Raw genomic sequence first — 15,887 nt, 5'->3', positions numbered from 1 at the left:
AAACATTTTGTAATGTGTTATTTTATTTATCAGCTGATTTGATCTTAGGGTATAGGAGTTGATATAAGTGTTGGTAAATACATATGTATGTTAGTCTGTAAGGTATTTGTAATATGGGCCTTGTTGCCTGAATTAAATTTCTAAATAAATAGCATAGCCTACCTGTTGCAGTGCTAGTTAAAGCACAATCTCAATAAGCTTTATGTGCTTGTAACATCTCACCCGTGAAAATGTAAACAGCCGTTGAAACAAGATTCTCAGAATTAATTTTTGTATTAAGCAGAAACGTCTGCGAACAGTGCGAACGATGCTAATGAACGATGTAATTTATTTCGAAGTTTCTCAGAAGCAAAAGGCGCGAAATTAACATTTTCTATCAACATTTTTTTACTATTTCGTCACGCCTGTATTTTTTAAATTTATCGCTTTTTTCTACTGACGGAAATGGCTTGACTACTATATTTACGGATTTTTTAGTTTATCTATCATATGCTGGTAACACAGACTTGATTACAGCCGGTGCGACGGCTCCGCCTATTGCTGTATTTCTCGCTGCAGCGATTTTCGATTAGATATAAACCGAGTTTTCTAATATACTAACGTTGCCCTATTATCTCTAGTTCACGGTTACGTTCTAGAGATACCTAACGTATATTCCGTAAATCGTTACATTCGCGTATTCTAATGTGGAACTGAAGTTCGAATTTTAAGCATTAAGTATGGGTGCTAAAGTGTCCCGAACGGATTTTGAGTGGGTCTACACCGAGGAGCCTCATGCCAGCCGCCGGAAAATTATTTTAGGTAAGTTATGACGTCATTATTATGCATAAAAACCTATCAATAAATCTCCGAATGTTTGCTATAAAATTTAATGTTGATGTCGTATTGAGGTATGAACTCTTTTTTTTTAATTGTCTATGTTGTAAGAGTTTTTTTAGGTACTTTAGTTGGTTACAAAGGTTTGTAACTAATTTCCTATGTATTTTGTGATGAAAGTCGTGATTCAAATACAAACCACATATGCAATTATTTTCCTGCATAATTGAATGTGTTTTCCTTTAAGTATTCCTAAACTACTGCCTACATATAAGAGTATGTGTGTAAAAAATGTGTATTTAAATTGGTACTAAGCACAAATGTTTGTTAGAGCTCTTGAACTTGAACTTAAACTCACTACCGCAAGCACTTTGTGAGTTTTAGTGAGTTACAAAAGTTTTCTATTTTAATTTTAAATGTATACATATTTATGAGGCTCCTTTCTTTATAAATGTAATAAACTGGATTTATAATTTGTTTTACTACTTTACTACAATATGCTATAAAGATGGAATTGTGAAAGAGAACATTTTCCTATGAAACAAACATGTTGTAAAATAACTGATATTTGTTGTTTTTATACTAGGTAGCTGAAATAAAGCTTTGGAAATAGAAATAGAAACTTATTTCCTAGAAACTGTTTGTACTATTATGAGACAAGCTCCGGCTCACTCCCTGTGCCGCTTTTTTTTTTCGCTTTTTTTTTTAGTTGATTTACATATCACTGGCAGTAATTTAATTAGAAATAGAAGTGCTTGAGTAGAAAAAAGCCATTAATTAAAGATAGACCTCAATAGAACATATGCGGACGAAAACTAGCTCATATGAGGTCAGAAACTGAAATATCACTACATTTTCAAATATTTTTTTTATAAAATAAACCCTAAATATTATTAAAGGTCAAGTAATATTAATCTAAAATAGACAATATGAGCAATACAAACAAATGTAACACATATAAGAGTACTTAAATTTTGCATTTCAAAGTTGGCATCTCCCATAATTGGACGGTATCTGACACAATTACCCTATATTGCCCCTAATAGTATTAGGGTGACCAAGCTTTGCTCGGAAAACATAAAAACTCGAAAATGCGCGTTTTCCCAGAGATAAGACCTAAGATCGAATTTTCACCCCCGAAAACCCTCATATATCAAATTTCATCGAAATCGTAAGAGCCGTTTCTGAGATCTCCGAAATAAATAAATATAAATAAATATATGAACAAGAATTGCTTGTTTAAAGGCACAGACAATCCAACCTCTAGACATAGGATAGTCGCGCTACCCCCTCTGCCACACATACGGTAGCGTTACTCCATCTTCGAGTCAATTCCGTGCCGTGATTGGTCCGTGTCTTTGAACGGACCAATCACGGCACGGGATTCGCTCACCTCGTCCCCCCGCACCCCCGTATTTTTAGCAGCATCGGATTCATGAAAGAATTGGCCTAAGCTCAGTCTAGAGGTTGGATTGTCAGTGTTTAAAGGCATAAGACAGTTCTCAAGGAGCGATAATATGTGTCACATTGCAAATCAGTTAATTCAACAATGACTGTAAAGTATTGAGTAATCGGAACTACGTGACTTCACACACGGCAATGTTATGTATGTATGTATGTATGTATGTATGTCACTTTATTGCACATAAACAGATTTACATAAAACGGACAAAAACAAAACAAAAATAAGAATGTTATGTACAAAGGCGAACTTATCCCTAAAAGGATTATTAGGTGGGTACTTATTGATGTTTTTCTGTTAGTGTTTGTACAGTCAGCAGCAATAGTTGCTAAGCGGGCGAGGTGTTCAAAATGATCTTGACGCGACGTTATTGTTAAGAGAATGAGAGCGTGTCAAGGTAATTTTGATCACCTCGCTTACAACTTCTGCTGCTGACTGTACATCACAAAGTTCACAAAACTTAGTTGCACTGTATAACTGTAATCTTTGTTTAACAGTTACATATGGGGCATTATCTATGAAAAGGGACCTTATTGTCGATGGCTCTTACGCCGCACAGCGTCGCGCGGCATTGTATTTATATCGGAGCATCGTTAATAATGGCGAAACCGCCATCGACAATAAGGTCCCTTTTCATAGATAACGTCACATATAGGTATTATTGTTTACTGATAAGTCTGATAACACGTTTTTATACACGATAAGCCCGGTTGAGTGAATCAGAAGCCGACCGCCATTTATGGATTATGTCACCAAGCAGAGCATTTCTTTTCCTTGACAATAACTAACTAACTATTACGGCTCAGCGACCCAAAGAGGATCTTGGCCTCCGAAACGAGAGCACACCATTTTTCCCGATCCTGCGCCGTTTCCTGCCTAATATCGGCTTGAAGCTGACGCAGATCCGCTTCCACACTGTCTCCCCAGCGGTATCTGGGCCGACCTACCGGGCGGCCACCAGTCGGTCTTCCCAGGTACGCCCTCTTGGCAGCTCGGTCCTCTCCCATTCTCAATAGGTGCCCGAACCAGCGAAGTCTGTGGGATTTCGTTTCGCCGATGATATTGGGTCCGGCCACCAACTCCTCGATTTCGGCATTCCTCCTTATCCTCCAGGTGCCGTTGTCTCTCTTGATAGGTCCCAGGATCTTCCGAAAAATTTTCCTTTCCGCTACCAGGAGCTGACTTTCCTCTTTTTGTGTTAGTGTCCAGGCCTCACAACCATACATAAGGATTGGTCGGATAACGGTCTTATATATCCTTAACTTAGTATTTCTGCTGAGAATCCTAGACACCAACACTTTATGGAGGGCTGCACTGCATCGCAGGGCGTTTTGGATGCGAATATTGATCTCCTCCTCCCTGGTGTTTGTATCGGTAATGGTGCATCCAAGATACCGGAACTTGTCAACTCCACGGTAGACGGTACCCCCAACATGGAGACTTTCGCGCTGAACTCGTGTATTTTTGTAGCGCTTCATGTGGAGGTATTCAGTGTTTGGTTTTCCTTGACAATGCGATTTCAATTTTTTTGTACAGTCGCCATCAGATATATCGGAGCGGCTAAGGCGCTCACAAATGTCTGAACACGCCTCTATTGTCAGGGCGTTAGAGTGCGTGTTCAGATATTGTGATCGCCTTGGGCACTCCGATATATCTGCTGGCGACTGTACCAAAAACTTTATTTATAGCAATAAAAAAATCTAGGCGTTTTTCTTAATCGCAATAATTAGCACTATATTTTAGGCAAAGTGGGAAGTATAAGAGTAAATGCAGCTTTGGCACCAAATCATTATTTTTATAATATATTGATTTGTGTTTTTTAAGTATAAGATAGTTTTAAACTGAAATAAATGTCATATACAGGCCTCGGAGTTTTTTTAGCACGGTAAGACTAAGGAGAGCTATGGAGTCTTTGTTAACATTAAAATTAAGTTCATACTCATACTCATCCTCATTAATTAAGTACAAGTAAATTATGTACAGCTCTAGACCTAATAAATATCAGCGATCATCACAATAACGAAATACGTAACTATATATTCATGACATAATGTGACATCTGATTTACTCATACACATATTTAGGTAAAGAGGTTTAATCATAAGTGGCCTATCACTTAAAAAAGTACTTAAGACATGCAACCTATGATTATAAATATTGGTAATACGTATTCGACATATTAAAACGATATTCCATAGATATTAAAACTGTTTATTATTCATTAAGGTTGATATAGAGCTACAATATTTTAGAATAGTTATGCGTTACTCTTCCTTACGTCTACAAAACAGTTCGTTCACACATAATGGGCAGTATAAACGTCGTAAGTCGCATTCATGGGCATCATTTTCAAGACACCAATATCAATATCTTAACAGTAATTATAGTATGTAGGTACGTTAAGTACTTAAATAAAATATTGGAGCGATGACACTGCAATATGGGTAATATAATAATATTAACATACACATATACATATTATATTATTGGGCATCATTTTCAAGACACCAATATCCTTATCTTAACAGTAATTATAGTATGTAGGTACGTTAAGTACTTAATTAAAATATTGGAGCGATGACACTGCAATATGGGTAATATAATAATATTAACATACACATATACATATTATTACTTTTTTATAATATAACATTTAATTAAATATATGTAAACAGAATTAATTACATATAAGTAGTCTAAGTATTTATAAAACGATTCGGACAAACTTAATTAATGAGGATGAGTATGAGTATGAATTTAATTTTAATGTTAACAAAGACTCCATAGCTCTCCTTAGTCTTACCGTGCTAAAAAAACTCCGAGGCCTGGTCATATACTAAGAAAAAGGGACCCAGGCCTCCACTCCAGTGCCCCAGGCTGGAATCGAACCAGCGTCCTCTGCTATCCCGGCAGGTGCCTGTTGCCACTCGACCATCGGGCCACAGCGGCATAGGTCGAATTTTTCCAAGTATATGCACTTCTTACTGAAGGCTTATGGCGCCCCCTGGCCACCCCTAAAGGTAGAACAGTATGGTTTGGTATGGTTTGGAAGATATAGTTTTTTAAAGACGCCCAGCCTTATCATGACATATCGTAAACTAAAGACATCCAACTCTCTCAAATCATGCTACTTCGAACTTCGAGACTCGAGCCATGCTAATGATTTTAAATTGATCACTTAAGAGCAACATGCTAGGGCGCGCCACAGTACTGTTTTAACAGTATTACAACATCCTACCAAGAGTAGGAGTTACATTTTTAACGGACTTCCAACTGTCAAAAAGCTCCGAGTTTCCATTTCTTTTATGGCATTTGCCCTAATAAATACATGTAAAAATTAAATATTATGATTAACAATTTTGAGTTAGGCCGTTCTTACTTTACTACATATTGTACTGAAGTACTGTTCGTTATTCTACTGTGCCTTGCCTTAACTAGCAGAGTTGTTAATTAGCAGGTATGGTGTAAAATGGAGCTAAATACACATAACGTGGGAGTTGGTAAAAGATAGGAAGATAACTCACTTAGGTATACCTCATTGCATTTGTTTTAAGCCTGTTTAGACGACAACTCATTTGAATTTTTAGTCGCTATTGGCGACATGTTTCGGGCCCGTCGGGGGTCCTTCCTCAGGCTCGAAAGCTCGCGCGGCTGCACTTCTTGCACTGAGCATTTACGCAGAAATTATTTACTGAGCAATTGAGCAGAAAATTCAAGTGAGTGAAACCGTTGTCGTCTAAACAGTTTATAATTAAAAATATGTCTCACGAAAGCACAGAATAAATAATAGTACTAAGTACAGAAGACTCTCTCTCTAACAAAACGCGTCTGTTACGATCAGTACAGATATGGCCGCTAGGTGGCGACAGCGCCACGCGCGGCTTATGGCTTTCCCCAAAATTGGGGCCGAACGGATGTACTTTTAGCTACCTGTAGCAAAGCGACGAAATGGCGGAGTGAGACACGTTAATCTCCATTGTTTAACTGCCTGGTAGAAACAGCTTGTATACTACGATTACCACCTACTTTAGGTATATGATTATTGATTAACAAGAGTTATTTTTCTTTACAGAAAAATATCCGCAAATCAAGCAGCTCTTCGGCTACGACCCCAACTTCAAATGGGTGGTGACCGGCATGGTGCTAGTTCAGCTTATAACTCTACCCTTCATCCAGTACCTCAGCTGGCCCATGCTCATCGTCGTAGCCTACTGCTTCGGGGGAGTTATTAACCATTCTCTAATGTTAGGTGAGTTCATTAAGAGCCAACAGGAGTGGTCATTCCTCCATACAAACGTACTCGACTGTTTCCTCCGTGGGTTTTGTAGCTAGAGCAGTGATTTTTTCAACACAGATTAATATTGTCAATATCTGTGTCGGACCGTTTTGCTTTTTTTGATATTATTGTTTTTTAAGGAGCTAGAGCCCTTTAAAAATAGCCAAAATGGCCTAACTGACTATGCCGCGATGAGAGGCGTGGTATTCAAAACTGATATCAATTAGCCAAAAAAGCAAAACGGTCCGACACAGATAATTTCATAATCATTTAGATTTCCAAATTTGGTTATGATTGGTTGAGTTTTGGAGGAGGAAACAGTCGAGTACGAAACCTCGATTTTTACGCAGGATTTTTCGCCTTGTCCTTATCGCACTAGTTTTAGGAGCCGCTTCCGTTAGCGAGACGGGTATATTTACCCAAAATATTTAAATCTCAGCTCCTGTTTCGTCTTAACATCTAGAATATCTAAGGTTGATATGGTGAAGACCGGCTGTTACAGTTTTGCTTGGAAAGACCGTCACAGGGCAAGATCTCTCGTACACTCTAAAAAATGAAGACCAACTAAGAGCAGTTTTCTCTTAGTTGACGTTAAGTTAATTATAACAATAACGATCTTATATAAATCAAAGAAACCTGATTACTTAAAACAATAAGGGTATCTGTGATTGAACTAATAAAGTAGGTATGTTATTAATCCTAACAATTGTATACTTTGCATCTATCATTAACTTGTTGGCATAATTATGTAACGTAGGTTGATTCAATCCTTAACAAATTAATTAAAACAGATAAATATGTTAATAGTTATGAACATTTTAATAGTTTATGTGATTATTTTCTCTTTGTTGATTTACATAAGACTTGGTATTTTAATCAACTAAACATATAATATTTAGAACAACGAAGATAAAACATTCAATCCCATTATGATCAAGTTATTGTATTAATTACGAAACTAATATTCCATTCTATTAAGAATTATTTGTTAAATCGATTTTCTTCATAATTAAATTAAATAATCAGTTAATCCGTTCAATCAAGAGATAAGTAGGGGGGCGCCGGTGCACCCGCGGTCCTCCCCGCCCGCGCCCCTGCGGCGCCTGTGACCGTGCGAGTGGGGAGTCAGTCTCAGCCTCGACGTTCAACATTCAACTACTTAGTCATTCAAGTACGCGTCAACGAAATAAACTTTACTTGTGCCTTTATTTCACGGCAAGCCTGGAACAATGAACGTGTTACCTTTGCTTTGTGTACCTAATGTATAATAGTGTATGTGCAACATGGAGCAAGTGCTAATCGCGGCGACGGGAATAAAAGGCGCGGGGACGGGCCGGGATAGTTATGTGGGAATCCCTGTTGTGGACTAATGAGACCCCAGGTCTACCCAGTAAAACCCCTGTTGGCCGCCTCAAGGCTTTAAGGCGAGGCACGCGAAACGATCGGGATCATGCTTCCGAAACCCCGCCAGCGGCTGTCCGAACTGCGGACTCGATTTCGGAGGAACTGTTTCCCTTTACTTCTCTAAGAGTGCGCCATTTTTTGCGCATTGGCCATCCCAGGGACCCTCGTGTAGGCGACAGACGTCCCCCGAGCCTGCCGCCAACGGGTACCCATAAGGGGGAAATCGACGGTTGTACGCCAAACGGTCATTATATTTGTAGCCCGTTTTAAATGTTAATTATAATATATATGTAAGGTATGTAAAAGAAAGTTCGATTTTTAAATGTAAAACGTTTAGTTTTCTAAATGTTTAGACGAATAAATAACATCTTATTATATATTTTTTTTTTGTTTTATTCATTTACCCCCTTTTCATAAAACTTTACTTTGTTAAATTTGAATCTCAATTGTTTAATCAGTTCAACTATGAAACTTGTTGTTTGTTGTTGTGTTTTATTGTACTAGTACAATTGATGAAGAATGGTATATTGTACTAGACAAGCTTCATATAGTTGAACTGATTAAACAATTGAGATTCAAATTTAACAATTTCTTAGTTCTGGCTAATAAGATGCATAAGTCGATGCAATCATGTTCTTAGTTGAACTTATTAGGGTCAAATAGTTGATACAGTAATTCTTCATGTTAACATTGATTTACATCTTAGTTGAAATGATTAAACAATTGAGATTCAAATTTAACAATATCTTAGTTCAGGCTAATAAGGTGCATTAGTCGATGTAATCATGTTCTTAGTTGAACTTATTTGGGTCAAATAGTTAATACAGTAATTCTTCATGTTAATATTGACCTACATCTTAGTTAAACTGACTTGTTTGTATTAGTTGGTACAGTAACTTATCATGATAATAATTATCAAGCCCTTAGTTGATCTTGCTAGGATCAATTAGTTAGCATAATTATTTTTCGTGTAAATATTGAACAAGATCTTAATTGGTTCAGTTACATAGATATAGTAATAGCAATCAGAATTACCTTATTTGATGTGTCTAAGTTCTTGTTAGGCTCGTATGGAATCAAGATGCTTGATTACGACTATCAAGATATTGATAGGGCCAACCAAATTTTTTTTAGAGTGTATTTGTATATGTACTTCCATCAGACACAGTCAGAAAAGGAAGAGCTTTGCTCCTTCTGCTCTAGCGACCTTCTGTAAGTGGAGTCTGTAGGTATACCAACGCAAGAGTTGAATCGACGAAAGAGCTTACAAGACGGTTTTACCTGATGAACGGTCTTCACCACGGCGTGTCAATTCTGTCGTCAGCCAGACTAGTTGAAAAAGCGGCAGTCATATGGCTTGAATATCAGTTACCATAAACACCTTTACGGACACTTCGGCAAAAATGCGTTCGAAACGCCCGTGATATTGACTCAATTATGGATATTACGGTGATGTCGGTGATACGCCTTTGGTCAGTAAATTGATACAACTCATTGCGGTCACAATGGTTATTTAATACTTACACCGCATGCACCGTGTGCCCTAGAACTGGGCTACTATAAAACCTTCCAAAAGGTTAGTTAGCTTGTGGTATAGGTATCACAGGTGTTGACATTGTGTTGATAGTACCTATCAGTGAGCTGTTTTATGTAGCCTAAAAGTAATATGTATTTCTTATCATCTCTGCCCTTTGAATCGACTTAAAAAATTAAGAGAATCTCAATTAGTCGTTTTTAGTTCACGAACTTGAACATGTCTGAAACTATTTAGATTTAGAAAATAATTTTACAGCAGGTACATATGGTGCTACTAGTGCGGGAATAAGCACTTTCCGTGCCTGTGTCAAAAATTTAAAGGGCCATATGTACTGTAAAACGTTGTACGAAAAACGTGCGAATAGGCAATTCGTTGCGAATTTCCTACTTTCCGCACTTGTATCGTAAATAACTATTTCTGTTTGGTACCTTCGATAGGTATTTTAAAGTCGTCGAGAATAGTATTTTATACATTTGCAACTGTTGTTATTATTTAAATCCCTGATAAGAAATTGTATCAAACAATTACACGTGGTACTCAGAAGTAACCATGATATGTTATCAGACCTCTAGAAAGTACTGCAACAGTGATTATTATCAAATGTATATTATGCGCGAGGTATGTAACGTATTTCCAGAAATATCACTAACAAGCGACCCGCCCCAGCTTAATTCGCACGGGTTAACAAATTATACATAAACCTTCCTCTTGAATAACTCTATAAAAAGCGGCCAAGTGCGAGTCGGACTCGCCCATGAAGGGTTCCGTATTTAGGCGATTTATGACGTATTAAAAAAAAACTACTTACTAGATCTCGTTCAAACCAATTTTCGGTGGAAGTTTACATGGTAATGTACATCGTATATTTTTTTTAGTTTTATCATTCTCTTATTTTAGAAGTTACAGGGGGGGGGACACACATTTTACCACTTTGGAAGTGTCTCTCGCGCAAACTATTCAGTTTAGAAAAAAATGATATTAGAAACCTCAATATCATTTTTGAAGATCTATCCATAGATACCCCACACGTATGGGTTTGATGAAAAAAAAATTTTTGAGTTTCAGTTCAAAGTATGGGGAACCCCAAAAAATTATTGTTTTTTTTCTATTTTTGTGTGAAAATCTTAATGCGGTTCACAGAATACATCTACTTACCAAGTTTCAACAGTATAGTTCTTATAGTTTCGGAGAAAAGTGGCTGTGACATACGGACGGACAGACAGACAGACATGACGAATCTATAAGGGTTCCGTTTTTTGCCATTTGGCTACGGAACCCTAAAAAGATCTAAGCATACATAGGGACAGACAGCGGGAAGCGACTTTGTTTTATACTATGTACGAATTGTACGAGTATGTAGTGAAGAGTATCTTGATGCGTAGTTGGTAGATGCATATTGCAATAAACGTGCAGCGGGCGTTAAAACCTTGTATTAAAAGTGAAATTTCTGACAATAAATCACTTTCTGGTTGCAGCAATCCACGAAATAGCCCACAACCTAGCCTTCGGCCACGCTCGGCCGATGGCGAACCGACTGTTCGGGTTTTTCGCCAATCTGCCCGTCGGCGTGCCGGCCTCCATCAGCTTTAAGAAGTACCACTTGGAGCATCACAGGGTAAGTCGTTTTGATTGCTCCTGAGTGTACAACCTTCGGACACGCTCGACGGCCAGCTGATCGTGTTCTTCGCCAATCTGCCATTCGGTGTGACAGTCTTCATCAGCTTTAAGGAGTACCACTTAGAACACCACAGGGTAAGGCGTTTTGATTGCTCCTGAGTGTACAACCTTCGGCCACGCTCGACGCCCACCGTAGAGAATGCCTCAAGGCGTTAAGTCCGCCATTTGTACTGTTTTTGTGTAAATTTGTGCCATAAAGTTAATTACATGTTCATCAGAATACAGGTGTTACAATAAATACATTTGTAGGTACATGACACCCTGTTAGGGCATTGCAACATTCTTAAGTCTACATTTTTACATCATTTCGTCAGTTGACAACCATAACCCACCAACTAATACACTACATTCAAGAAATTTTATTTGTGTACCATTTGGAACCTTGTCTCAGTGACCAATCAATATAATTATGATAGCCGCTAGGCGTCCTACGTGTATATTATTGTCATTGTGATATGGTATGAAGTGGCTCAGAAATCTAAGAATACGATTTCTGAGCCACTTCACCTTACAGATGTGGTGCATAGATGTTTTCCATCGTATTTCCTCGGAAACGTTAGTATTTGTCATGCTACTTCAGTCAACCTCAGTACTATTTGTGCCGAGACTGACTGAAATAGCAAGACACGTTCGTAGGTACGTTTCCGTGAAAAAACGATGGAATATAATTATGCACTACATCTGTACCACAAGTTTAGTACAAAATCACTCAGCAGTGATCGGGGATTTCTATGCCACACCGCGGGATATCAAGTCGAAATGGTAATATGATGGATACGCCACTTGGCCCGCGATAGGAACAAAACTGTTCGAAAAGTAAACGCTATTTCGGTGTTGGTAATTCGTTTATAAAATAAAGGACTGTAAAAAAACAGTGTTGGTTATGATTTAAAGAAAAAATATTATTCAAAAAATTATTAAGTTTTCAATTTTTCAATTTCAAATTTTCAATTATTAATATTAATAATATATGCAATGCATGATTAATTGATTAACAGTAACATGCCAAAACACTCTCCTATATCGCACACGAATCCCGGAATCCCGCGGCATAACCATACTAGCATAATGATTGAGGTCATTCACCCCAAGTGGCATAGAAATCCCCGATCACTGAAAATCAGACAGATTATGTAAATAAGTAAATAAATAAGTAAGTAAATAAATATTATAGGACATTAAGCTCAAGAAGGCTTGTGTTGTGGGTATGAGTACAACGATATATATAATATATAAATACATAGAATGTAATAGATTAGCAAACCGAACATCATTAAATATGTGGGAAGTCGACAGTTTCCTTCCTTCCTCAAATGAATACTTTCTTTTTTATTAATTTCCAGTACCAAGGCATAGAAACCATAGACACAGACCTTCCCACGCTCGTCGAAGCGAAACTCTTCAACACCACCTTCGGCAAGTTCATCTGGCTGATACTCCAGCCCCTCTTCTACATGGTGCGGCCGCTGGTGGTCCGCCCGAAGCCCCCAGAGCCTCTGGAACTGGTCAACGTGATCATACAGCTGTTCTTTGACGCCTGCGTGGTGCAACTTTTCGGTGAGTTTAGAGACATAGATGACACATGACAGGAGACATGACAGGAGACAGATGATACAGGATAGTTAGAAAGCTCGAAGTGAAACTCTTCAACACCACCTTCGGCAAGTTCATCTGGCTGCTACTCCAGCCCGTCTTCTACATGGTGCGGCCTCTGGTGGTCCGCCCGAAGCCCCCAGAGCCTCTGGAACTGGTCAACGTTATCATACAGCTGTTCTTTGATGCCTGCGTGGTGCAACTTTTCGGTGAGTTTAGAGACATAGATGACACATGACAGGAGACAGATGATACAGGATAGAAAGAGTTCCCATGCTCCTCGAAGCGAAACTCTTCAACACCACCTTCGGCAAGTTCATCTGGCTGATTCTCCAGCCCGTCTTCTACATGGTGCGGCCGCTGGTGGTCCGCCCGAAGCCCCCAGAGCCTCTGGAGCTGGTCAATGTTATCATACAGCTGTTCTTTGACGCCTGCGTGGTGCAACTTTTCGGTGAGTTTAGAGACATAGATGACACATGACAGGAGACAGATGATACAGGATAGAAAGAGTTCCCATGCTCCTCGAAGCCAAACTCTTCAACACCACCTTCGGCAAATTCATCTGGCTGATACTCCAGCCCCTCTTCTACATGGTGCGGCCTCTGGTGGTCCGCCCGAAGCCCCCAGAACCTCTGGAACTGGTCAACGTGATCATACAGCTGTTCTTTGACGCCTGCGTGGTGCAACTTTTCGGTGAGTTTAGAGACATAGATGACACATGACAGGAGACAGATGATACAGTATAGAAAGAGTTCCCATGCTCCTCGAAGCCAAACTCTTCAACACCACCTTCGGCAAGTTCATCTGGCTGATACTCCAGCCGCTCTTCTACATGGTGCGGCCGCTGGTGGTCCGCCCGAAGCCTCCAGAACCTCTGGAGCTGGTCAACGTGATCATACAGCTGTTCTTTGATGCCTGCGTGGTGCAACTTTTCGGTGAGTTTAGAGACATAGATGACACATGACAGGAGACATATGACAGGAGACAGATGATACAGGATAGTTAGAAAGCTCGAAGTGAAACTCTTCAACACCACCTTCGGCAAGTTCATCTGGCTGCTACTCCAGCCCGTCTTCTACATGGTGCGGCCTCTGGTGGTCCGCCCGAAGCCCCCAGAGCCTCTGGAACTGGTCAACGTTATCATACAGCTGTTCTTTGATGCCTGCGTGGTGCAACTTTTCGGTGAGTTCACACACGGAGAGAACACATTCTACATATAAACTTATAGAATTTCAGTCTCTCCACAGAATAAATAAGAGTACAAGGTACAGAAGATTCATTCTCTAACAAAACGCGTCTTTTACAACAGATATGACCGCTAGGTGGCGCAAGCGCAAGCAGGTGTCCGTTCCGTAGCGGTGCGCCGCGAAATCGCGGAGTAAACCACGCCTGGTCTCGCTGAGTTACATCCATTTTATTACCCAAATATTTGTTAATTCTACCTATTTTGTACCTATTTACATGCAACCTAGCTTTGTTTAGTCGGCGCGACCAGTCAATTGCCTTACAACTGTTTTTTGAAGCGTGCGTGGTGTAAACTTACTTGTTTCTCTTATATACCTCATCATGGCGACCCAGCCGAACCTAGTTTGCTAATTTCATAGTCACAGATCTTTAGACAGACACATGATGTGGTTAAAGACAAAGACGACACGCTATAATGTAATTATGCTTGGTAAATACTTACTTATATGTTTTTTTTATTTGCAGGATGGAAAGCGTTGTGGTACCTCATCATTGGATCCCTACTGGCGATGGGTGTTCATCCAGTAGCAGGTACTATTTATATTTACATTATGTATGGTTAAACTAAATTTACCATTAACTCTTTCACCGCCAAAGACGTCAACTGACTCGCGACTACAGCCCAATATCAACCTTCGTGCATTCCGACAAGGTTCAAGATGACGCGCCGCACATATAGGAGATAGGTGAGGCGTTCAGAGGGTTAACATTTATTTTAGCAATCTAGACGATTGATATAGTATTTAATTATTGTGACTACAAATTTGACTACGAATAAAATATGGGTGGATCAACTATTTCTTGTTGTTTTTCTGGCCGGTCAGCCAAGAGACAATAGTAGCATAGTTTGTTAGACGACATTATATACCCCGTCTGAAACGCTTGGTAAAAATCGATTCACAAATATACTTCTATTTTATTTTCTTTCTTCTAGGACACTTCGTGTCAGAGCACTACATGTTCAAGAAAGGTTTCGAGACGTACTCGTACTACGGTGCGCTAAATTTCATCACGTTCAACGTTGGGTACCACATGGAGCACCACGACTTCCCGGCGGTACCAGGCAGTAGGCTACCGGAGGTCAGTATTCACTACTCACATATATTAGTACTGACTACTGATAAATACCAGTCAATTAGTACTTACTTTCTATTCTTTTAGCGATGTGTGTTGTCCCATTCACTTGTGAACTACCTTTTTCTGTCCCGTCGGTTGTGACCCAGGGGATAATAGTAACACAACCTGTTTTAAGAAATCAATAATATCTCATCTAACATGAATAGCCTTTAAAGCAGAGGTCTCCAAATTACGGCCCGCATGCTGCTTATTCGGCCCGCGAAAAGTGCCATAAAAGTGCTTCATTCATTTTCAATAATAATGTCTTATAATAAAATATCTTTAAACCGAAATACAAATATATTTCATACAATCCGGCCCGCGAAAAGGAAGCGGAGACCTCACTCCGACCTTTAGGTCAATATTTTTGGAGACCCCTGCTATAAAGAAATATTTTTTTATAAATATATTGCAATTACCACAAATATTCCTATTAGGGTGAATTACATTCTAGTAGTGTTACCCAGGAGACATACCCATGGAAACGTATCACACAACATTTTAATTACCCCATTATTTCAGGTAAAACGCATCGCCGGCGAATTCTACGATGATCTACCACAACACCACAGCTGGGTGTCCGTGCTATACGACTTCGTTATGGACCCTGACATCGGGCCCTACGCGAGGATCAAGCGCAAGGAGCGCGGGTTGGAGAGTTAAGCTCTTTTCTACAGAGCCCAGCTCTTTTATACAGAGTTCAGCTCTTGACTTACCAGCAAAATTTTTGGCAAAGGAAATTATTGTATGATATTTGCGAG

The 15,887-nt window shown here is 39.2% G+C and overlaps 1 protein-coding gene across 5 annotated transcripts; it reads left to right on the top strand.

The window, feature by feature from the left end:
• Positions 1-562: 562 nt before the first annotated feature.
• LOC134660452 (sphingolipid delta(4)-desaturase DES1) lies at positions 563-15,887 on the top strand. 5 transcript variants are annotated; one of them, XM_063516201.1, is made up of 7 exons: positions 563-801; positions 6,351-6,527; positions 10,971-11,110; positions 12,516-12,729; positions 14,476-14,541; positions 14,945-15,090; positions 15,649-15,875. In XM_063516201.1, exons 1-7 carry the CDS (start codon positions 720-722, stop codon positions 15,787-15,789), a joined length of 966 nt encoding a protein of 321 aa, XP_063372271.1. In that variant the 5' UTR covers positions 563-719; the 3' UTR covers positions 15,790-15,875. The 5 variants fall into 5 exon arrangements, with proteins under 5 accessions (XP_063372271.1, XP_063372270.1, XP_063372267.1 ...); XM_063516200.1 differs by lacking the exons at positions 563-801; positions 6,351-6,527; positions 10,971-11,110; positions 12,516-12,729 and adding an exon at positions 13,040-13,216 and having other exon boundaries at positions 15,649-15,887; XM_063516197.1 differs by lacking the exons at positions 563-801; positions 6,351-6,527; positions 10,971-11,110; positions 12,516-12,729 and adding an exon at positions 13,281-13,458 and having other exon boundaries at positions 15,649-15,887.

The sequence above is a fragment of the Cydia amplana genome, chromosome 27 (assembly GCF_948474715.1).
Source record: "Cydia amplana chromosome 27, ilCydAmpl1.1, whole genome shotgun sequence".
Lineage (NCBI taxonomy): Eukaryota > Metazoa > Arthropoda > Insecta > Lepidoptera > Tortricidae > Cydia > Cydia amplana.
Note: the sequence above shows the minus strand (reverse complement) of the source record. Positions and strands in the feature narration are given on the sequence as shown.